Genomic DNA, 23,742 nt, shown 5'->3' on the forward strand with positions numbered 1-23,742 from the left:
CATTTCCAGGAAGGCTCAGGGGAGCTAGGTAGAAGCAAAGAAGGCAGCTATAGATTACTGAAACAGGTAGATAAAGGCAGGATGAAAGACAAGTTCTAGCTCTCATTATTGTACCAATATACACTTTGAAGATTTGGCTTCTGGTCTGCTTTGGCCTTTATGGATCTAATGGCTGAAATTACATAGATGCCTGGGAAGCATTTGGGGGGGAGAGAATTTATTAAGCCTGGAGAGCTCATCAGAAAGGCTGTTTGGCTGGGAAACGAATCACCCCGAACCACTGAACCTCTGGCTGGTGCCCATCTGTAGGGAAAAATCTATAAGGGAACACAATTTCCCCATTCACTAATACAGTGGTGCCTCGCTAGATGATGATAATCCGTTCCACTGAAATAGCTGTTTAGCAAAATCATCATCTAGCGAAAAGCATTTCCCCATTGGAATGCATTGAAACCTCTTTAATGTGTTCCAATGGGGAAGAATTGTCGTCTAGCGAAGATCGGCCATAGGAAAGCCACTTTGTGAACCGCCAATCAGCTGTTTAAATCGCTATCTTGCGAAGCTTAGGTCCCGAAAACACCTGTTTTGCGAGCGCGGAGAGAGCTGTCAGAATCGTTGTCTAGAGAGAATCGGTTTGTGAAGCAGGGACCAAACATTGTCCAGCAAAATTCCCCCATAGGAATCACTGTTTCGCGAATCACTATAGCGATCGCAAAAAGTCAATGTCTAGCAGAAAAACGGTCATGCGGGGTAACTGTCTAGCGAGGCACCACTGTATTCTAAATCCCTTCCTCAAGATTTCTGATGTTGTGGTTTCCGCCTGCAGAGCCTATAGGGATGATGGAAAAAAAGGGAGACGGGGCAGCCCCCGGGGCTCATTCTGGAGCTGCCCCTCCGGCGTAGCCTTTCTGATCTTCCTGCTCCGTCCCTTCTTTTCCTTCCCTCTCAGGAGCGCTACGAAGCTGCCATCCAGCGCTCGGCCAAGAAAACCTGGGCTGAGATCCGGCAGCAGCGATGGTCGTGGGCCGGCGCCCTGCACCAGGGGTCCCCCGTTCACAAGGACGGTGAGTGGATCTCCCCCAGACTCTTCTCTGGCACCAGAGCCCAAAAGGCAGGCGGGTGGCAGAGCCTGGTTGAGTTCGGCACGTGCACCCCCGGGGGAGTGCGCATGGCAAGGGGGCCTCGATGCTTTTGCACACGCATGCGCCTGATGGACAGGAAGGCGGTCACGTCTTTGTTGATTATTAGAGAGCAATGCAAACCTTTTGTTTTTAATTTATATCTTTACTTGCATGGAGGGAGCTTTTTCTGCTGCTTCCTCTTTTCGAGAGGCACCCGTCCTCTTCTGTCTTGATGAGCCCCCGGATGATCTGCCATGAGGACGTTATAGGGTTTTGCCTTCCCTGCCTCTCAAGAATGGCAAGACATCTTTCCCATCTATGTGATGCTCTTTTCCAAGCTCCTGCCACGTAAGATTAGAACAATTTAGACATTGTTGGGTACCAGCTTGTGCATCACTCGGGGCTGTTGTAGCAAACAGATTTAATCAGTGAATATCGATGGCAGAAACTAGTCCAGGGCAGCCATGAAGGTTCAGACACAGAAGGGCTGAAGAGCCTAAGTCAGAAGTTCCCAAACTGTGTGTCACGGTCTCCCTGTGTGCCGGCCAGAATCATGCCTGATGCCCTGCCTGTCCTCGGGCACAGACCTCAGGGCAAGCTGCCCCTCTGCCCCGGATGCCCGTCTGGACAGGAGGAGGAGAAGAGGCAGAGTCAGCGATGCACCAGGGAGGCTCCAGGACGGATCGAGGAAGCTGCGAGTTCGGAAACCACTGTCCGAATCTTTGCTTTTTAAAGTTTCCAACCCTCATGGTCTTGGAGAAATGGAAGGAATGGGTTGTTGTTGTTTTTTCTTAGAGAGGGTTAGTTGGCTTGGAAAGGCTTATAGTAGACAAGGAAGTAATCCAAGTTTGCAGTGGGCACCTTGTCTGGGTGGTTCTGTCTGTTTCCTCCAAAGCAGGGGAATCCCAACCTTGGGTTTTTAGATGTTCTTGGACTGCAATACCCAGAAATCCTGGCCAGCAGAGCTGGTGGCGAAGGCTTCTGGGAATTTTAGTTTGAGAACCTCTGGGAACCCCAGGTTGGGAACCACTGCCTAAATCAACCAATCAAGGCAGCTTCAGAGAAGTTACCTCTGATTTTCCTTCAGGCGACACATCCTTAGGACAGCTAAATGTGAGCTGACAGAGTAGATAAATGAGAGATGACGTGGGCGGCCATCCAGAAAAGCTCATGCTGAATTAAGCAGGTTAGACTTTAAGGTGCCCCAAAGTTCAGTTGGGTTTTGATCTTGAATGCCCTGAATGGGGAGAAGGTGGGCTGAGGACAGTGGTTGTCATCCTATTGCGTACTTATGCTGACATAACTCCATTGAGTTACCAACATTGAATTACCAAGCGACCAACATGACTTTGACTCAACTCCGGGAGGCGGTGGAAGACAGGAGGGCCTGGCATGCTCTGGTCCATGGGGTCACGAACAGTCGGACGCGACTTAACGACTAAACAACAGCAGCAACTCCACAGATGCAGCTTTCAGTGGCTAATAGCCACCAGGTAAGATCAGTGAGTGTCCCCCCCCGTCCCCCGGATGCTTTTGAGATACAATGCACAGAAGCTCTGATGATGGGCTGTGCTGGCTAGGACTTCTGGGAGTTGTAGTCCAAGAACATCTAAGGATTCAAGATTGGGAGCCCCAGGTTTAGGCGCTCCACAGAGCTTATCCTTCTGTCATGAGACCACTGGGTCTTGGTAGCAGCTTCATGCAGCCACCGCCTCCGGAGAACCAGATATGTGGGATAAACGGTGATGAAAGAGGCCGGCTGCCCTCGTGCCCGGCTTGACATCGTCTCCGAGATGCCCCGTTGGCAGTGTTTGGAAATGGGAATGCGAAATTTGGCCTGATCCAGAGGGCCCTCTGTGTTCTTTACAGAGGTCTGCATTTGACCCCAGCTGAGACTGAGAGAGGGAGTGGAACAGAGAGAGAGAGAGAGAGAGAGTTGCCTAAAGCAAACAGGACGAAGTTCGTGGCAGAGCTAGGATTCATATCAGGTCTGTCCTGACTCATTGTTCAGGCAGATCTTAGTCACTGGGACTGGATCAGCTCACGAGCAGCGCCTCTGTCCATAGAAGCCTTCTTTCTGGTTGGAAACTGGAGGCGCCCCTCCCCGATCCCCTGTTTTCACTTGGCTTTAAAGGCACAACACATCCTCGGCTTGTCTGGATTCCTTCCAAGACTAAAGCCAAAGTGTGCTGCTTATATTACCCCCCTATAGTGCTTAAAGCACTCTCGGGATGGTTTGCAGTTTAATTATGCAGGCGACACATTGTCATCGTCCTGCCCCCCCCCCCCCATGAGCTGGGTACTCAATATACTGATCTCAGAAGGATGGAAAGCTGAGTCTACTTTGAACCAGCTTACCTGGGCCCCTTGGGATTGAGCAGAGTCTTGACGGCAGTACTGCAATTTAACCAGTGCACCGCAGGGCTCCTTTAAGAGACTAGCCCTGCAGCAGCCACACACACACCTAGTTGTGCCGTTTTCCCAGACGCCTAGGGAAGTCTGGGAGTTGAAGCCCAAAACCACCACCACCACCAAGCTACACACTTCTGGGTAACCCTTCTATTATAGGGAGGTAACCATCTAAACTTATCTATGTTGATGGACTACCATATTTTTCCATGTATAAGACGCCCCCATGTATAAGACGCCCCCCCCCCCACTTTTCTAACCCAAAATTAAGAAATCTAAGTGGGGCTTTGCAAGTGGAGGGGAAAGCAGGGATCACGGCCCTGCAGTTCTCTCCTCAGCTTACCTCCGTGTATAAGACGACCCTCAATTTTTATTCTGAAGATTTTAGACAAAAGTATAGTCTTATATATGGAAAAATACGGTACATTGCCCAGCATTCCTCGCTGTTGGCTGTGCTCCAAAGGACTGCTGGGGGTTCTAGTGCAGCATCATCATCAGGTGAACTATGCCTTCCACGTAGTTTAATAGCTCTCCCTTTTTAGATAGTTTGATCTCAGAGAATACTTTAAATGTTACGGCGTGTGTTGTGTTGGAAGGGGAGGGGGAAAAACAGAAATAGAGGTAGGATCCATTTGTCATCCACGAACATCTGGGCATCCAAGGTTGGGAACCACTGATCTAAAGGGTGGAGAGATCCTGCTCTAACTGGCTGCACTTGACGTGGTGGCTAGAGTTTCTTCTCAGGCTGGGCTGTGTCACCGCCGCCTGAGGCATCTCCTGTTGAGCGCACAAAGGGAATGGCTGGATCTCATGCCACACATCCCATGATCCTACTCTACGGGTTAGGGTTACCAACCGCTGTCCATTTCCCTCTGAGCTGATAACCCAGCGCGGTGGAGCTCAGCTGCTCTTAGCCTTGATGGATAGATTTGCACGACCCTCCCCATCCATTCATGGGACCCATGAATGGAGGAGGGGACCGACCTCCCTGACCAGCCCTGCACGACACTGCTTGTGCCAAACACACACATAAAAGAGAAAACCTGTGCAAATGAGGAGGGGATATTATTCTTGGCATCCAAGAAGATATCAGGAGTGCCAGATCCTTCACCCAAACTGTCCAGCAAACAAGAAGAGCGCAACGCTTGGAAGTAACTAGATCCATCTAAGTAGCTCCTGGATCCTTCATTCTTGTTTGTAATAACTAAGGGCCTACTGGTAATGCGGTGGTAACAATGCAGTTACTTTTGGCATGAGAAAGTGTAAAGGTTTTGTGTTGCGTTTGTGACATGTACGTTGCCTTTCCTTCAGTAAGCTCAATGGTGCTCCTCCTTCCTGCTGTCTCCTTGCACTCACCCTGCGAGAGGAAGCATGACTGTTCCTCCAGCAACCCGGCGTTTCGAAATGACTAAAGGCTGCACCTTAAAGCAGAATTGCTTAATGCAACCAGCCCCCATCCCACTCAGTGGGACCGGATTCTGAATGAAATGTGCCACAAATTTGGGCTTTGAAGTCGATGCCTGCATATATATATATACGGCGCCTTTGAGGGAGGGTGCACACTGTTTTTAGCCACGTGGGCTCACCCGCTCCCCTCCCCTTGAGCCACGAGTCGGCAAGTGAACCAGAATCTGGGTTTTGCCCCCTTGGAGGCGGGGCGTGAGATGGTGCCGACTTGGGAGCCCTGCCCGCCCCCCGCCCGCCCCCGCCGTGATGCCCTGCTCCTTCCTTTAGAGTGCCTTTCGCTGCATGACCTTCTGCCGTTGCTCCTGCTGCTGCATGCTGGCATGCCCGCCCGGTCCTGCTCCGCTGCCCTTAACACCCGTGTGTCTTTTCCCTTTCGTAGGTGCAAGCAGGTGCTCTCTCTCTGCCGTAAATCTCCCCAAACACGTGGACTCTATAATCAACAAGCGCCTCTCCAAATCTTCGGCCACTCTCTGGAACTCACCCAGTAGAAGTAAGCGACTCCTGGGGACGCCCAGCAGCGCGAGGGGAGGTAGGGGGCAGTCCCGAGTCAGAAGCCTTCCTTCCCCTCCCTGCCCCACAAAGCGCAGGGCCTAGTCGTGGGTTAAACAGCTGGCGATCTGTTTTTCCGTTGTTCAGTCGTACCTACTTTGCCACACAACGGATGCTGTGTGCGCGCACAGAAATCCGGCAGAAGGCCGAACGGCTGTGCCTGGCACATATTCTACCCTTGTGGAGACTTTGGTGTTGATTTTGGTTTTAAAGCAGGCGGGGGCACCCCCAGACCGTAGGAGAGGGAGTTATCATTCATAACGGTGAGCTCAGGTCTGATCGCAGGATCACCGTCAAACAAATATTTTTGTTCTCTTCTCTCATCACTGGCTGGACAACTCAGTGGTTTAGATCAGTGGTTCTTTACCTTTGTTACTCGGATGCTTTTGAACTGCAACTCCCAGAAACCCCAGTCAGGACAGCTGGTGGTGAAGGCTTCTGGGAGTTGCAGTCCAAAACTCCTGAGTAACCCAAGGTTAAGAACCAGTGGTTTAGATCTCTGACTGCAGAGCCAGAAGTTGGGAGTTTGATTCCCCCATAGTGCTTCCTAGGGGAAGAGCCATCCTGTGTGACCTTGGGCCAGCTGCATAGTCCCAGAGAATGGTAAAAAAAAAAAAGAATTGTTAACCACTTCTACCTGGAAGACCCTGAAAAGGGTGGCCGTAAGTCAGAATGTGGAGCTAGTGTTTTGAAGTTCAATTCCCCCCCTGGACCTCCTGGGAGAAGAGCCAGCCTGGGTAGCCTTGGGCCAGCTGCAGAGTCCCAAGACTTCCCCCAAGGAAGGGAACTACTTCTGAGTACTCTCTACCTAGGAAATCCTGGAAGCGGTCACTGTAAGTTGGAATCAACTTGACAGCACACACTTATGATGATGATGATGTGCCTGCCATCATCATCATCAAGTCGATCCTGACTTATGGCGACCCTTTTTCAAGGTTCTTTTAGGTAGAGAGTGCTCAGAAATGATTTCCCATTCCCTTCTCCTGGGGGACAGTTCTGGGAATGTGCAGCTTGCCCAAGGCCACCCAGGCTGGTTCTTCTGGGATGCACAGTGGAGGATTCGAACCCTCAGCCTCTGGCTTTGCAACCAGACACCTAACTCACTGAGCTACCCAGCCAGACAGATACCAGTGGCCAATCTTCGGAAAAGCATTTGCTGCTCTTCACTCTTCATTTCCATAAGGGGACTTGCCTTTCAGGTAGTGTTGGACTTCAACTCCCATAAGCCACAGACTTGTGGTGAGGCGTGATGGGGTGGTCACCCAGGAGCATCCCAGAGGCGGCTGTTTTGCCCGCCCCTTCCCGTTCAATACGATCCGTCTTCCAGACAGCTGTTAAATATGCCTCCTATCAATTCGTCAGACTCGTTAATTGACTAAAAGTTGATTGAACTAATTATCCGAGGAGGTGATGAGCTCCCTCTGGTTGCCTTTCAAGCAGAGAGGACGGACAGCCATCTGTTGAGCGTTCGGGGCATTTCCTGCGGACGGCTTCCCAGGCTGCTTTCAGCTCTTACACTGAGGAAGCAATCTGTAATTAATAATAATAATAATAAGCAGCCACTGGCAAATGTGCATAAATATTTAGCGAGATCAGACAAATCCAGGGAGGAAAATAATTGAGGGAAGAATCGCCATGCTTGTATTATGAGGGAAGACCCCCATTTAATTTGGTGAGCCTGACCTTTAGACTTATGAATAATCATCATTGCTTCTTTTAACTCCTCCCTAAGGCTGGTCCCTGGTCTCATCCTAGCGGATCCTGATAGTTCACCACCATCCATTTGACTGAAATTGATCTATTACGGAGGGATGTGTTTTCATTATTTTAAGGCGCCTTATTACATTTCTAGCCAGATCAGCTCGTAGCTTTTGTTGCTGAAGCGTCCACTCCCAAGAAAGTGTGGTTTTATTTTCCTCACGAGATGCAGATCACAAGGACCATCAACGCCCAAATTGTCACGGTTTCAAAAGCCTCGGAGATTCAGGTCAAGCCACTTAGCCACCTTTAATTAATTAATTAATTTTTTAAAAAAAACCCATATCTTTAACCTTTGTACCCTCTCATCATAGAATTAGATGCCGTAGGTTAGTCACCTGGTGGGAACGGTCTTAACTTTCCCAGATGGTTCCCTGTGAGGTCCAGTTAAAATATTAGGGCTCCTAAAGTTCCATTCATTTAAGTGGGACCAATCAGTTGGAACTAAGTTTGGATTCGACTCAGGAGGATCGGGGGCTTAGTTGGGTCTGGAAGGCGACAGAAAGCCGTCTCATATCCTGGAAGGCTGGAAAAAGGAGGTGATGGAATTCTCACACACAGACACACAGACACAGACACAGACACACACACACACACACACACACACACACCTCCTCAGAGGGCCGGAGGCTACGTCCTCTAACCCTAGTCATGAGCAGGACTTGGCCGACCTGTACCAATAGGCACGGATTCGCCATTGCCTGGCCCTTTGTACCAGGGCGGATGCCCACCAGTGGCGCAGAAGGCTTCTCTACAGGCCTTGAGTGCTAGGTCACCCCTGGGAGAGGATCTGAGGCACCCAATTTACTTTTCCTACCACCCGAGAGACGTTTTGTATGGAACAGAGTGTCTGCAAAAGCCAAGCCAAGGCCCGTCTTTTAACACACTGCCTTAACATTGGGAGACGCTGCTCTCTCTGTCTCCAGCGACCCCTCGAGCTGCAATATTAACATTGGTCTGCCCTGCAAGGTTGTTACCTGCTGGTGTCTATTTCAGCTTTTGCCTTGATCTGCAATATTAAATGCGGACAGCATTGAGGAGCTGCTGTCTGGACTGTATCCTTGCAATGTGAGCTTGATTACTATAGGATTTCTGCACCCTCGCTCTTCCTCATGGTCCGCCCTACATTTGCTTGTTGTCCTGTGCCACATCCAGCCTAATAGGTTTTTCGAGTCATGTGAGATATTTAAGGAGTGATTTTTACCATTCCCACCATCTGGTGAGTTTCCATGGCTGAGCAGGAGGATTCGAACGTGGGTTTTCTGAATACTAGTCCGTTGCTCTGTCCACTACACACCACTCTGGCTCCTAACCTTTGAGGACCGCCCGGACATTCAGTCCGGGCGCCACTGCCTCCTGCTCAACCTTAGTGGTCTGTTTCCCATAGTCACACCTTGCTTTTTAAGTCCGATGTTCAAAGTGGCTCACAAGTTTTTAAATAAGAAAGTGACACAACAGAGGCGTAACGTTTTTTGACAATATGCCACAAGCATACCTAGCAAGAGCAGCGTTTAAAAGAAAAGAAGATACAGTAGCAGAATTTTATCACAACTCACTGGGCAGAGAGCAATAAATAAGTGTATAAGCTGCTCTTGGATAGCTCAGAAAAGATGAGGGGGAAGAACAAGGTTTTTATTTATGTACGCTACCTCGGGACAAGATCTGGTCTCGATCCTGCACATCTTACAAGCGTTCCAAGTGTAGTGCAAGGTATAACTTTTGAAGCAAGATTTAAAGCCCAGGTACGTTAGGGAAACGGTTGTTCCCTCCCTCTCCACTGGCTGTGGAGTGATGGGATTTGTAGTCTAATGCGTTTGGAGGCCATCAGGTTTGGGAGAGCTGCCTTAGGCATGTACCTGTTGAGATCAAATATCTGCACAAAGGGAGATGTCCAAATATCCCGTTTTTTTCCCCCTGAGGGCAATGCGCCTTGCTGTATTTTCTCTCTACCCTGGATTTATGGATTGGCCTTTACGCTCAGCTGGCGATTCTGTTTTCCAACATGTGCCAGGGGCCTGCGCAGTCCCGCCGTGAGCCTGCATCTCTGCCATTGGTGTTGCTAAGGGGGGAGAGGGAGAGGGAAAGAGACCTGGTGTAAGGAAGTGCAGGATTGTTTTGAGCCACCTACACCTACAGCCGGGGTCTCCTGCGGCCTTTCCTTCCCCAGGAACAATTCTGCCACCCTCCTGATTTGGGTCGTCAGCTGGAGAGGGGCAGGAATTGTCATTTTTGCATCCTTGTAATGCTTTCTGAACAATCGAAGCGGTTTCCGCACGGTCTCTGTGTCGTCCTGCTGAGGAGGCTGGGAAGACACATGGCCGGACGATTACAGACAGGATTAGAACCAACGCCGCATGCATGGCGAAGAAATATCAGCTTGTCTGTGGCCACTGAGTTTGTGGCAAAGGAGATTTGGGAGGCGAGGGACCTCCTAATTCACGGCTTAGCCTCTTTAAGTGCTGCCAGACCCTTGTGTACTGAAAGTTCCTCATTGTTCCTGGTAATAAATGTCTCTTCGGATCCCGGAGAGTTTTCTGATGGGATTTCTGAATTTTTGGTGGGTTTTCTGAGTTTTTCTGCTTAGTGGTAGACAGACCTGGGAGGGACAGCACTAAGCTGTCTCATTATGCAATTCCTCTTTTTAATTTTCTTTTAAAACTCAGGAAAGTTTCCTTTTAGGGTTGTAGAAAAAAACAAAAAAAAGAAAGAAAAGGGGAATCAAAAAGAAACACATAAAGAATAAAATGTCTGTTCTAATAAATCAGGCCACTGGTATATTTCGTCCCCATTACATCTGCTTTGACTTGCTGCCGGATCTGCCAAGAATCCTTCCTCTGCTTGGTGCTTTCCGGTTGTCATGACTACCCATCCCATGATCCCCCGTTTTAGCAACCGAGCCTGTTTTTGAAGACGATGTCCCGTGTTGCTTTCAGCATTAGGAACCGCAGCTTGGAAAGCTGTTACGTATTTACGCTAGAGTTGCCCCATTGGTGCAAATAATGGCAAGATGGTAAGAACGTGGGCAAGGATTTGGGTCTGAGTCTTGAGTTTTTAGTATCGAGTCCCAAGCCCCCCAAAAAAAGGGTCCCTATTAAAAACAAGCTTTTCCCGAGGAAAAGACAAAAAGGGGGGGGGGGAGGTTGGCTGAGTTTGGAATCCTGAGTCAAGTCTGAATCATTATCACCAGATCCCAGAACTTGAGTCCCCATTCCTTCAAGATGCCCGCGCAGCCGTTACGCCGACGGAGCTAACATTGGTGGGCATGACTTCATAGGAATCGGGGCAGCTGCAAAATATTTCAGTCTGCAGAAAAATACAGGGAGAAATTGGAGAAGCATCCCGTTTTCTGCTCTAAGATATCAGGTGGAACTTAGACGTGGGCTTCTTACTGAGCCCGACCCACCACCGGGCAACATTTGCCAAGCCTCCTCTGCTTCCAGACATTTTTATGCTTGCAGAAATCTCCTTCTGCTGGAGCTGCTGCAAGATCTCAAGACGCTGCTCATTGCAAGCCTATAGGCTGGGATCTCTCTCTCTCTCTCTTTCTCTCTCTCTCTCTCTCTCTCTCTCTCGGCTCTGGTTACCTCTACTCCCCCAATCTTATCACTGCTTCTACGGATAGTATTTCCGCTCTGAGCTGTGTTTTTGTTTCCTCGTTGCTTGGCGATGATTAAAAATACCCTGGGTGTCAGAACAAGATGCCGGAAGAGGCAAAGGGAACGGCCAGGAGCGGGGAGGAGCCCGGGTCTGCCAAGTGTCTCCGGCTGGGATTCTTCATAGATTTGGAATTGGGTGGATCCCGATGATGGAATTATTCAGATAGCTATCCAGAGGGACGGAGAGAGAAAGCGATTGACCCAGGCAGGAGGGGTGTCCCATTTAAACTTTGGAAACTGCTTATGTTTTTGGCTTACATTTTATTTTACATGTCATATTTTAAACGGACAACATGTGATGTATAAAGATAATTCTGTAATATTGTGATGTGTTTATATCAGTAGTTACATTTATTTCTCTTTTTGCCTCGTTGCCTGGTTTCCTTGGGCCGGAACTCTGTAAATCTCCCTTTCTGCTTTGTCTCATGTAACGTCATGGTCTGTTCCGTGATTTTCTTGCGGGTTCGGAATAGGAAGGAATGCATGAGACCTCGGGGTGGAACCGAGATATTAAAAACACCCAATGAAATAGGAAGTGTCCCATATTGTCTGAGGGGCTGAAACATGACTTTTAAAATCTCTCCTCTGCATCAGCCTGGCCACGAAACAGAGCTACTTTGAGAAAGTGTGTTAAATTGGACAAACCAAGAGGAAATAACCCCGTTGTTTTGGTGGCCCTTCTGACTGTGCTTATTGCTGGCTTGTTTCCACTGCCTTTGCCAATGAGCTGTCCAGAAATAGGAGCCATGGGTATTTTGGACCACAATTTCCAGAACCTCATAGCTGGTAGCTGCATCTATGCATCTTTGATTCTCTTTTAAAGCCATTCAGGTGGGAGGGGGGGTGTCGCATCTTGTGGCAGTGAGTTCCACAGTCTCATGCTACATTGTGTCTTTGTGAAAGATGTACACCCTTTCTCATCTCCAACCATTCAGCTTCTGGATTCTAATAAGACAGGAGAAGAAGGAAAGTCTAATTTTATGCATTCCCTTCCTTGACTTTTCCAAAGCTAAATAGCCTCGAATGAAGACAGTGGGAAAGGGTGGCTGCTCCACCCCTTTTTGTAATTTCATTTGCTGTGTCCCATTTGCACGTCAGTCGCGAGGGCCTTTCCCACCCCTTTCGGCTGAGCTCTGGCCAGGGTTGAAGGTGGGGTTGCCAGGATCTGGTCTAACTCAGACCCTTCTTCTCTGTCTTCCCCCATCAGACCGCAGTCTACAGCTCAGCCCTTGGGAGAGCAGCATCGTGGACCGGCTCATGACGCCAACGCTCTCTTTTCTGGCCCGCAGCCGGAGTGCCGTGACGCTTGCCGGGAACGGAAAGGATCAAGGTCAGTGGGAGCACGTGAGGGGGCCGAGAAGGTGCGGGGAAGCACAGACCTCTGATGGGACAAGATTTGGGCTTTGAAGCCAACCTCTGCTGTTCACACTCTGTTGCCGACTTTTCTGCTCTCTCCTCTCCCTGGTGGAGTCTGGCGGCCCTCAAGAGGTTTGTGGTCTGCAATTCCCATAATCCCCTGTCATTTGCTGTCATGCAAAGAGCGGCTGGCGTTGGTGGTTAGAAACAACTGGAACAATGTTTGTCCATAGGGATGAGATTTTTTTTTTTAAGATTACAAATCCAAGAATTCTTTATTCGGGGACTTTGATTCGATAGACGAACACTTTACGGGCCACCGATTGTGGCTCGCCTGGGAGAAAGGCCTGACCCAGAAGGCTTTGAGGCTTAGCTCGGCCTTGCTCGGCCCAAGCTTCCTGTTCAGAAAGAAAGCCCCCAGCTAGCATCAGAGGATTTTGGCCTGGAAAGTCCGAACAGCGCTAGAAGAACCACCCTAACCAGAGCTTGAGAACTTCACTCCTTTTGACGACATCTTCCAGAATCTCCTTTTGCCGACAAGGCCGTTCTAATGGGGGAGCATGGGAGTTGTGGTCCGCAAAAGTAACCGTTCTCAACTCTGCTGACCGCAGGGCTGTAATCCGAATGGTTTTTATAAGGCTTGTGAGCAGGAAGGGGATGAACCTTACACTACGGTGTAACATGCGTTGGGCTTCCTTCTGGCGCCCCGTGCCTTTGGCTCCCGGCCCTTGGCTTTCTGGAGTTCAGGTCTGGGGTCCCCAGATTATTTTGCTGACCGCCTTTTTCTTTCTGTTGGCTCTGCAGTGGTCCCAGTGTGTCCCCGCTCAGCCTCCGCCAGCCCCCTTAGTCCCTGTAACAACCACCGGATGCATCACCGCTGCTCAGAGCGACGGCGGCCGGCCACCAGCAGCCCGGACGTGACCCCCCGGCGCCGGGTCGAGGCCTCCCCGGTAAGCACCTGGGTCTTCTTGTTCCTCCCATCCTTCCCACCTCCGTTGATCCCCTTGTCTTCCCTCCGGTGCTTCCCAAGAGATGGGGCGGGGGGGGGAAGGACTCTTTTGGAGTTCTATGCTCACAGCCAGGGGCTGTTGCTGGATTCTGGGAATTGTAGTCCAGACGAAAGGAACCGTTGCCATTCCCACCCCCTTCTTCCTTCCCCAGAAAAAGAAAGAGAAGAAAGACAAAGATCGGGAAAACGCTCAAGAGAAAAGCGCCCTCGCTCTGCGCAAACGCCAGTCTATGCCTTCCAATCAGGCTCGTCAGCGACACACGCCTGAGAGCAGGTATTTTATTTCGATTTATTTATGTACTTTATTTTTACACCACCCGCCTAGCAAATCCCTACATGGGTAGCTTTTCAAGAGTCCTTAAAATATTGGCCCCAATCCTGTTGCTTCGCGTAGTGAATTGCACTAGAGTAGGCCCATTGGATCAGTGGGGATGGCGTTGAATCAACTCCCCTGTGAGTCCCATTGATCCAAATGGGCCTTCTCTCGCGGTGACTTCTGGTGCCAAATTAGGTGACAACTAGAGGAAGCCCATTTGAATCCGAGGGATTCATGAAGGAGTTGGTTCACTCAATCCCTGTTGATTTAATGAATCGTGATTTACGGAATGAAGCCACAGAGGTTTGGCCATTGGGGAGACAGAGGAGTCGACTCAGATCTTCAAATATAGGACAGGATAGGACTCTTTAACTAACTAGCTCAGGAGCCATTGCTCTGTAGTGCCCGATATATTTGCAGTTCATTGTACTAATCTGGATCATTGTAGACAGAGGGTGTTCTTGTATGCTTTGGAGGAAATGGCGCTAATGAGTGGAGGGATCAGGTGGGTTGGTCAATAAGACCGGATTGCTTTCATGTCTCCATCACATGTCCCCTTGTCCCTTGGCAGCCCAGGCCCCAAGCCTAGGCCTGCATCCCCTGCAGTGGCGAAGCAACGTCCCGCCTCGCCGAGCCCGGGCCCTGGGTCTCCTCATCGGCCGGCCCTGAACCGCAGTGCCCAGTCCTCGCCCAAGGCCCGCCCTCGCAGGGAGCACGACGGCCAGCCCAAAGGCCGCGAACGCAAGGACGAGCAGAAGGAACGAGGGGCAGCCTCTCCGGCCCCCAACGAGACCCCGAAGCTCGCTGGGAGCAGTGAAACGGCACCAGGTGGGAGCGGGTGGTCTGGAGCGGTGGTCAACCTAGGGTCTTCTCTTTGGGGGGGGGGAGAGCAATCACAGCTAAACCTGCAAAACAGCCCAAGAGGTCCAAACTCTAAGGACAGATCTTGACATCTGTTATGCATGGGATGTTGAAGCGAAAGGATGCTGAATAACGGTTTCCTCCTCCTCTTGGCGAGGCGATTTAATCATGCACGTCTGGCGCTTGGCAGATTACGGAGGGAAATCCTTAGTTATCTCACCCTCACCGGCAAATCGAGGACCCTGTAAAGTTTATTCTCCTTGCCCTGTAAGAGGATGGGAGATTTCCAAGAACTCTGGAGGCATCTAAAATTAGTTTTGTTCAAAGGGCCCAGTGGTGCAAAATCACAGCAGTTGCTTCTGTGACATTCCTTGATGTTTAGGGATTAGAAGCGCCGGATGGTTTATTCATATCTTTTTTTCTTTTTTTTGTTTTGAACAGTCACCCTGTTCTTTCTTTGTTGCGTTGCTTCTAAAAGACAAGTCTACTGTGCTTCTCAAATGAAAAAAAAACTGTCTCATTCTCCCTCTGAAAGCTAGAAATCTCATAAGATCAAATGGGCCAAAATGAGAGCGGTCCATGAAGTGTTCTGTGCATCCTTCCTGCAGATGTCAGCCGACCTGCTGGCGCTGCAAGTCCAGTGCCTGCTCCTCCGACAACCCCCAGCAAACCCATGGCCGGCACCACAGACCGGGAGGAAGCTGCCCGTCTCCTGACTGAGAAACGGCGCCAGGCAAGGGAGCAGAGGGAGCGCGAGGAGCAAGAGCGTAGGGAGCAGGAGGAGCAAGCGCGGTAAGTTCTGGGGGGTGGTGGAGCTTAAGCCAGTTTCCATAGTCTTTTGAACTGAGCAAGTTCCTAGACCTCATGGCCTTGGAGAAGGAGCCAGTTGACTTTACCAACACTTAGGCAGATTTCAGAATCCCAAATACAGCCCAGCAAGCGTTCCAGGGATCCAGTTTTTTTTCTGCCTTTCCTTTGGGACTTAATATTTGCTGCTGCGTAATTTCTGCAGCCAACCTGTTCCAATTTTTGCACTCTTTTAAGATTTCAGGTACTGGGTGGTGTGTCTCTCTGTGTCGTTCCATCATGTGTGTATCTCCTCTTTCAAAGAATGCAAGTGTCTTTGGCTGTAAAGCCTACCCTTTTTTTCCCCCTATGCCATTCCTGTTGCGGATCCAGAGGTTGGGAGTTTGATTACCCCACTGGTCCTACTTGGCAGGGGGTTGGACTGGATGACCCGGAGGGTCCCTTCCAGCTCTGCCGTTCTAAGATTCTATGAAGTTTTATTTGCTGGACCAATTTGGCTCTTTTTGATGCAAGGAACACAACATGGAATTGAGAGGAACTGGCAGGCTTCAGTGGTAGGTTAAACCTCACTGGTTTATCTTGTGAGCCTATTTTCAGATGCTGTTATTGTTGTTGTTCTGTGTTGTGAAGTCTCCTCTGACTTATGGCCACCCCATAAATGAGCCATCTCCAAAATGTCCTTGTCCTCAACAGCCCTGCACAGCTTTTGCAAATTCAAGCCTGTGGCTTCCTTTAGGGAGTGCCAAAAATTAAGATGTGACCATGTCTCTGAGCATGCGCCAAGTGTTGCTTTCTTCGGGTAGCCAGAAAACTGGACCTCTGGAATTGAGCCATGTTTGAGAGCGGTGGATTGTGACCTTCAGCCAGCTTGGCATCCGCTATGACTCCCCATCCCCTTTGATCCCTCCCGTCGCTCTCCCCCTCTCCCTCCCCGCCGCTTTCTCCTTACATCCCCCTCCTGCCTGCCTCGGGGAGCTGGCGTTGGGCTGGAGGAGGATGGTTCACCCGGGGGGTTTGGTCTGCCACCCTGCAGGCGCCTGGCAGAGGAGCGGGCTCAGCAAGAAGCCAAAGACCGCCTGCAGCAACAAGCCGAGCTGGCCCGGTTAGAGGAAGAACGGCGGCAGGAACAAGAGGAGCGGGCCCGGCAGGAAGAGCGCGAGGCCCAGGATCAGGCCCGGGCTGAGCGGGAGGAGCAGGAGCGACTCCAGAAGCAGGTCGGTTGGTTCCCGGGGTGTGCAGAGATCCGTGGCCCATGGGGTTGCGTCTGCTTTCCAATTTCGGCTAAGGTGGTTAAAAAACCTCCCTTCCCCAGCCCAGCATCTTCTGGACTACACCCCCCCTATTTTTCCAGACAGCATGGGTTTTGTAGTCAGACAAACCTAAAGGACACCAAGTCGGGAGGACGAGGTTTGATTGTTTATCCGAAATTTCGTAAACCTCTTTGGGGTTTTAGTTCTGCTACCCAGCTGGGCCCTGCGAGAAGCAAGGGGTTCGTTCGGGTGCCCGCCAGGCTGCAACGCAGGGGTGGCGTTTTCTTGGTGAACCGAGCTTTGGGACACCATGATCCTTCCGGGTGGTGTTGGGCGAGCGGGTGGAGAAGTACTGCCATCTGCTGGTGGGAACGGGTTAGGATTGCCTCGAATCTCTGGGCGAAGTTCCAATGGCTTCCATCGGTGCCTTATTAGTATCGGATGGGAATATCAGGCCACGGCTCCAGAGATCTGGGTTCAAATCCCTTTCTTGCCCATGGATTATTATTAACAATCATGTGCTGTCAAGTCAATTCTGACTTGTCCAGGGTTTTCTCGGTACAGAGTACTCAGAAATGGTTTCCCCCTTCGCTTTTTCTGGAGGAGGCTCAAGACGGTGCAGCTTGCCCAAGGCCACCCAGGCTGGCTCTACTTGGAGTAGGGACCACCTGGAAGGGTCCCCCAAAGTTGGAAGCCACTTGGTGTCACATAAAAACAGCCACACGCTGGTTCCCAAACGTAGGGGCCGGGTACTCCTGGATTACAGGAACCTTAGCCAGCCAACCCAGCTGGGGAGTTGGAGTCCAAGGATGTCGGAAACCATCGCGTTCCTCTACCGCCTGCTCCTTAGAGGTCTGGGAAGTCCTGAGCCCAGCCAGTCCTTTCCCGGTTGCCCCCCTTGCGGCTTCTTGCTTGCCTGCCTCCCAGGGTGTGACGGGAAGGGGCTCCCCCAGCTGACTTCCCCTCTTGTGGGTTGCAGAGAGAAGAAGCCGAGGCTCGGGCCCGCGAGGAGGCGGAACGCCAGCGAGTGGAGCGTGAAAAGCACTTCCAGAGAGAAGAGCAGGAGCGGCTGGAGAGGAAAAAGGTGAGGGTTAAGGGTGGGTGGGCGTCTTGTCGTTGGAACCCTCCTGCCCTCTCCGTGCGGCCCATTCCTGCCCCTTTCGGCAGGGCAAGCTGGTGAAGGCTTGCTTAGGAAAAGGGTGGTTTCCTGAGCACCTTCCTCTCCTTTTCCCTTCTGCAGCGGCTGGAGGAGATCATGAAGAGGACACGGAAAGCAGACGGAGCTGACGCCAAGGTGAGCGATGCTTCCGTTGCCTCCCCCCCCCCCCCCGCCGAGGGTGGTTAGGGAGATGGTCTGAACCGCCTTTCAGAATGTTTTGATGCCAATGTAAACCCCAGCCTTCCTTGTGAGGATTACATCCTCTACCCGGGACTCTTCTCCAGCTTCTTCTGTTGGGCTCGTCCAGAATGGGTTTCTCTCATCCTGCCAGATGAAGCTGCAACCTTGCCCCAGGGCTGTCTTGGGGCATCTCACGGACTTTTGCAGGACCTCTGGGAACTGGGGTTGGGGCTGTGGCTGCCCTTTCCTGCCCAGAACAGATACAGCCTTAGCATCCACCTTAGCATCCAGCACCGGGGCTCCTCCCTCCATGAGGATCAGGCCAAAAAATGCAGAACAAAAACGAGAAATCAAGAAGACCGAAACATTGTGGCGCTTTCAAGAACGACGGCTCCGTTTTAATGGGAGCTTTCGTGGATCAGCTCCACTTCCTCAGACCTAAGAATGAGATGATGTGACTGTCGTATTTTATACACGACCTCATGACTAGGTGGAGATACAGTTAATGGACAAAGTGGCCAAGGTTTGTTAGTAACAGAATAAGTAGTCAGGCTGTGAATAAGGTCAGTTATCACGGCAACAAGGTAACCATAGTACGGTTGACACAAGTGGCAAACGGAATCAGTGTAGCATTTCACACTTGGTAATGGCTTAAGAACCCTTGACTGATATTTAGTCCTTTAAGTCGGTCTTCAGTATCTGTATATATCTTATCTCAGCTATTTCTCTTCTTCTCTGTTTTGGTAGTGGGTTTTCTTCTTCTGAAAATTGTGACTTTGAGGTCCATAAACTGGATTTGTCAAACATATTTACCTTCTTTTATTTTTCTTTCTTTCTTTCTCTCTCTTGGCAGAAAAAAAATGACAAGAAGCTTGTGAACGGGAAGGAGGAAAAGCCAGAGGTGGAAACGGGGGCAGGTAAGAATCTCCCCATTGCTGTTGCTAACTCTGCTACAGCAGCTTCACAGGCTGGGTTGGAGCTCCTGCAGCTGGAGTTTTAGATTCAGAAGGTCATCATGCCTATTTCCAAATGAATGCTCTCTCTCTCTTTCTCTCTTCATCTCTGAAAACCAACCATTCCAGGAGGAACTGCATGGTCTCGATCTCCTTTTTGAGCCTACGTGTCTGGGGGGTGTCTTTCCAAGCCTTCTTATGAAGGTTTCCTCTATTCCCTCACCCAGATTGCTCTTACATTTCAGGAAGAGTCACAACTAAAGTGGATTTGACGGGGATCTAATTACTGGAGATTTATAGCTTGGGATTAAATCTACTCTAAAATACATCGTAAAGCAGTGTGACCTGCTAGCACCCACTGAATTATTATTGACTGCTAGAGACTCCGGATGGCTTTATCCTGCTGCATTTTTTTTATCCCATCCCTTCTCCAAAACATGTGTACCCGGGAACGCAGCCCGCACTTGGTATATTCTCCAAAGACTTCATGCAGTTTCTCTTACACAAGAATAAATCAGTAACAGGATTCTGGCTAGTTTTTATTGTAGATTCATGCCGAGTTTTAGATTCTCTGTGAACACCTATTTATGATAAGGGGATTGCAGACCGATCGTCTCATCCGAATTCTGAGTGGGCGAGGTTAGGAGATTTGACTACACCCCTGATGTCATCTGGATCTTGGCTGGTAGACTGGATGTGTCTGTCCCTGGATTTGAAAGTCCTTGAAGGACCTCTGACGTCCTGCTTACCTGACTTTGCCAGGTGGTGAGAAACGCCCCGGAAGCCTTCCTAAAGAAGAGGAACTGCCTGAGATGCAGGCATCGAGTCCAGCCGGACGCAAAGGAGCTCTTCCTGAAGGTCTGCAGCACAGGTAGGACGGACCGACAGCTCAAAGGTCTTTGCCTTGGGCCTGATTCAAGCCGGGAAAGGTAGAGGTGGGAATGGCATGGGAAGAACCTGGACTGGCAGCAATACATGTGTGTGTGTGGAAAGAAGCCTATGGGCTTGGCTAGACGGCTTATTTGGAGCAGGCTGGAGCAGTTTAAATAGGGTTGCTTAAGGTCAGCTACATGGCATTTACACCTCAAGTGACTGCAGTTGGCTCACCTCCTTTAAGGAAAGAAAGAAAACAGAACAAAAGAAGAAGAAAAAGAAGAGGGGGGGAAACCCTCCTTTGCCCCTTTCTGTCTCCTGCTCCTTCTGGGAAGAAGCTTTCATTTTGTTTCATTTGTTTCCTAAACGATACACTGCATCAGCGCTACCCTAATAGGCATTGGAAAAAAAAAAGACTGTCTTCTGCCCCTCCCAATAGCATTAAGCTTAGCCATTTAATATTATTGGAAAATTACAAAAACTCCTCTGCCCCTCTATGGAGCAGCAGAGGAAGGTTTTAAGTGGCTGCGCTTGAGGATCCTGAGAAATTGAAGCCTGATGGGAAAGCTACTTTCTTCTTCCAGGAAGGGTGGTAGAGGCAGAGGGGAGAGTGGGCGGCTGTGTCTCAGGAATCTGATAGAGTCCTGGTCTCGTGATGCTGGCCCTTCGGTTTCGCTTCTCTTTTCCGTGGGGCTCACTGCTTCCCTTCCATCTCTTGGCTGCAGCTCTCCAGTGCCCTCCACCCTGACCCTCGTGAACGGCCTGCAGCCCAGCAAACATGAAAATGGCTTCTCTTCCCCCAAGGAGGCCAGCGGGCGGGAGCACTCGGCCGGCCCGGGGCTGAGCATGGCAGGGGAGGCCATCCTGCCCTTTGCTAACAAGGAACCCTTCCTCACCAAGGCCGTGGCGAAGGCCCCACAGATCACAGGTAAGGACGCCCTTGCTTGGGAGCCGGACCCGAGAAGGACCCGTTGCGGGCCCTCCCCAAAGACATGCGCGAGGGTGGTGGGACAGAGCGGAAGGCGTTCCCTGGTGGCTTTAAAACTGAGACAGGTTTGTCAAGGGAAATGGGGTCTTTCGTATAAAATCCAAGTTGTTTAGGGCTTTAGAAGTCAAAACCAGCATGGACTGAATTGTGCCCAGAAACCGACCGCCAGCCGGTGGAGCTGCTGTAACTGGGGAGTTATTCGATTCCTGTAACCACCCCAGTTAACAATCCAGCTGTGGTGTTTGGGACCCACGGAAGGTTCCCGACCCTGTCCAATATCAGCCCCACGTAGACCTTTTTATAGTAATCTGAACGAGGTGTAACGAAGGCATGTATGTCAGGTCAGAAATCTCTACCAGTGGATGCAACTGGTTCATTTATTGATTTATTTTACGGGCATTTTACAGCACGATAAAGTGAAACACAACGAGGGCAATGCAATTATAACTATAGAACAATCCAAAACATAAAGCATTAGTATGCACTGTGCAGAGGCACTCCTGGCCACAGCTGAACTGGACATCCCAGGTCAAAGATGAACTGCAAAATTACAGGGAGGGAGATTGGGACTTAACATTAGGAAGAGCTTCCTGAAGGTAAGAGTCGTTCGACAATAAAACCGGCTACCTCAGGAGGTAATGGGAGGTTTTTCAACAAGAGGTCTGGGATGCTTCAGCTACGGGTATCGGCAACAGCCCAGGATTGGATCCGGAAGATCCCAGCTCTGCAAATTGACTGCTCGAATTGGATGTGCTGTTTTCCATTTTGGTTTGTTTTGGAGCAGAGATGGGCATGAATGTCCGGTTCGGAGATTCGTGCCAGTTCGGCCAACAGCCCCACAGCTGGTCTGTGGTTTGGTGCCCCGTCCCCTCTGGGGGGGTTTGTTCACTCTGAGGCAGTGCCCGCCTTCCCGGCCCCGCCTCCTTCAGACTCTGCCTATGAGTGGCCAATCCACCCCAGAGAGGAATTGCCTCTTGTTCGAACCATCACGAATCGCCAGCCGGCTGGTTCGTGCCCATCCGAATTTTGGAGTGGAAAAAAAAGTACGTCCACCAATGTGTTTTTTCCCCTCCGTTCTTCTCTCCCCCACAGAGGTTCTGTAAGCAGTGATGCCACTTTTCTCCTTCCCCGAAAGGGCGGGTGCAACGACGTGCCAACTCCGGGCCATCTCTGATCAAGAGGACGATGCCTCCCCACCGCCATGACCACCACCTTGCGAGGATCGGGGGCGTGCCAGGAGCGAGGCTTGGGGGTGGGGAGTGGCTCAGTCCCACGGACTATCTCTTTCTTCTACCGCTCTCATGTTATGGTTCTGATTCTGATTATTTTTTTTTTAATATGCACCTTATCAGACGGAACCCTTAGCTCATCCCACGAGGCTCTATAATCACATAGTTATTTAACAGGCTGGGTACAGAGGGTGTGAATAATGTACATAAACGTCAGTGTTAGCACGGGATTGCACAAGTAATCACCGTTGTGGTTTTGCGCCCCCCGCCACCCCCCCCAATTCACGTGTGTTCATGGGAGACGCCTTTCGGTTTCGTTTTTTAAAAAAATTTCAGATGTCAGCTAGGTCAGGGCAGGGGGAGACTGTATTATTCCCTACACATGGTTGGGTTCTGGGTGCGAGTGTGTGTGCGAGTGTCTGATACAGCCAGTGGAAGAAGAAAAAAGTCTAGATCTCTTAATTTAAACTCTCACCCTGGGTCTCAGCCAAGATGCCTGCAAGAAAGGGTGTGTGTGTGAGAGAGAGTGTGTGCGAGTGAGTGAGTCTGTTGCACACACAGGGTTAGCCACTCAACAACTGCCGGTCTCCGAACACTGTGCTCTTTTTTTTGAGTGCTATTGTTTCTGCTTGTGTGTGTGTGTGTACGTGTGTGTGCGGGTGTGTTAGAATGGCTGGGACCAGGTTGCGCTCCGTGTCATTTGTTACAGTATTACGCATCTGAACAACGTTTTGTGGACAATAAAGTGGAGAAACGACAGCCGCCGTGTCTTCTTGTGTGTTCAAACGCTTAAACTAATGGCAAATGGTTTCTTAAAAGAAATTTTAAGAAAATACTTTGAGAGGACTACGGAGAAAGATAATGGGGATTTATTTATGTTGTCGCTGATCCCAAACTCCAGCTTAAAATATTCCCATCATGGCATCTATAATCATGCTTTCCTTTTCTTTTTTAGAAAGGGGGGGGGGGAGATCCCACAGGAACACAACATTTGAATTGTTCTCCCTTTTAAAAAATGTAGAAGGCCTCTGATTTTTTTTCCCTAAAGGTCTATCAAGTTCTATTGGACTTTCAGGGAGATGGGAAAACGTCAGGTTTTCTGACCTCACGTTACCCTTTGAACTGTGTACAAGGACTGGTGTGGCTGTTTTTAACTTTGGCTCGTCTGTCCAGATTCCCGGGTTGCCAGCTATTTATAAGACTTGACTCATATTTATTTATTTAAAATATTTTACCCCACCTTTCTTCCAAAGCAGCTTACACGATTAAAAGACAACCTTTAAAGCTAGAAACAATGAGTATATAAAAGCGAATGACATCATGAAAAGACAGTGTTTAAGTCATAGAACCATTGAAGAAATGGAGTCGGAAGGGACCCTCTAAGGCCATCCAGTCCAACCCCCTGCTCAAGGCAGGAATCCACGTCAAAGCAGATCTAACGGAGGGTGTTCAAATTTTCTCTTGAAGGCCTCCAATGTTGGAGCGCTCACCGCCTCCCCCCGTTAGGCCATGAGTTCCATTGTCGTACTGCTCTAACAGTTAAGAAGTTTTTCCAGAGATTCAGCCTAAATCTGGCTTCCTGTCGCTTGGGCCCATGATGACGTGTCCGACACTCTGGGACAATCGAGAACAGATCCTGCCCCTCCTCTCTAGGGCAGCTTTTCTAGTACAGTGGTGACCTGCTTGACGACGATAATCTGTTCCAGGAAAATCGCTGTTAAGCGATATCGTCGTCAAGCGGAAAAAAACCCCATTGGAATGCATTGAAAACCAGTCAATGTGTTCCAATGGGGGAAATACA

At 50.1% G+C, this 23,742-nt stretch overlaps 1 protein-coding gene across 3 annotated transcripts in view; it reads left to right on the plus strand.

The window, feature by feature from the left end:
• MAP7D1 (MAP7 domain containing 1) overlaps nucleotides 1–22,700 on the plus strand; it is a 63,719-nt gene extending 41,019 nt beyond the window's left edge. The window contains exons 5-18 of one of the 3 annotated variants that reach the window (XM_072980246.2): nucleotides 950–1,064; nucleotides 5,377–5,526; nucleotides 12,168–12,290; nucleotides 13,121–13,266; nucleotides 13,478–13,599; nucleotides 14,213–14,469; nucleotides 15,111–15,294; nucleotides 16,343–16,523; nucleotides 17,539–17,643; nucleotides 17,800–17,853; nucleotides 18,752–18,815; nucleotides 19,614–19,722; nucleotides 20,450–20,652; nucleotides 21,805–22,700. In XM_072980246.2, the coding sequence (XP_072836347.2) occupies nucleotides 950–1,064; nucleotides 5,377–5,526; nucleotides 12,168–12,290; nucleotides 13,121–13,266; nucleotides 13,478–13,599; nucleotides 14,213–14,469; nucleotides 15,111–15,294; nucleotides 16,343–16,523; nucleotides 17,539–17,643; nucleotides 17,800–17,853; nucleotides 18,752–18,815; nucleotides 19,614–19,722; nucleotides 20,450–20,652; nucleotides 21,805–21,815 (1,824 nt within the window). In that variant the 3' untranslated portion in view covers nucleotides 21,816–22,700. The remainder of the gene's footprint in view (nucleotides 1–949; nucleotides 1,065–5,376; nucleotides 5,527–12,167; nucleotides 12,291–13,120; nucleotides 13,267–13,477; nucleotides 13,600–14,212; nucleotides 14,470–15,110; nucleotides 15,295–16,342; nucleotides 16,524–17,538; nucleotides 17,644–17,799; nucleotides 17,854–18,751; nucleotides 18,816–19,613; nucleotides 19,723–20,449; nucleotides 20,653–21,804) is intronic. The other 2 variants (XM_072980247.2, XM_072980249.2) reach the window with 2 other exon arrangements.
• Nucleotides 22,701–23,742: the final 1,042 nt, after the last annotated feature.

Source organism: Pogona vitticeps, chromosome 9, assembly GCF_051106095.1.
Source record: "Pogona vitticeps strain Pit_001003342236 chromosome 9, PviZW2.1, whole genome shotgun sequence".
Lineage (NCBI taxonomy): Eukaryota > Metazoa > Chordata > Lepidosauria > Squamata > Agamidae > Pogona > Pogona vitticeps.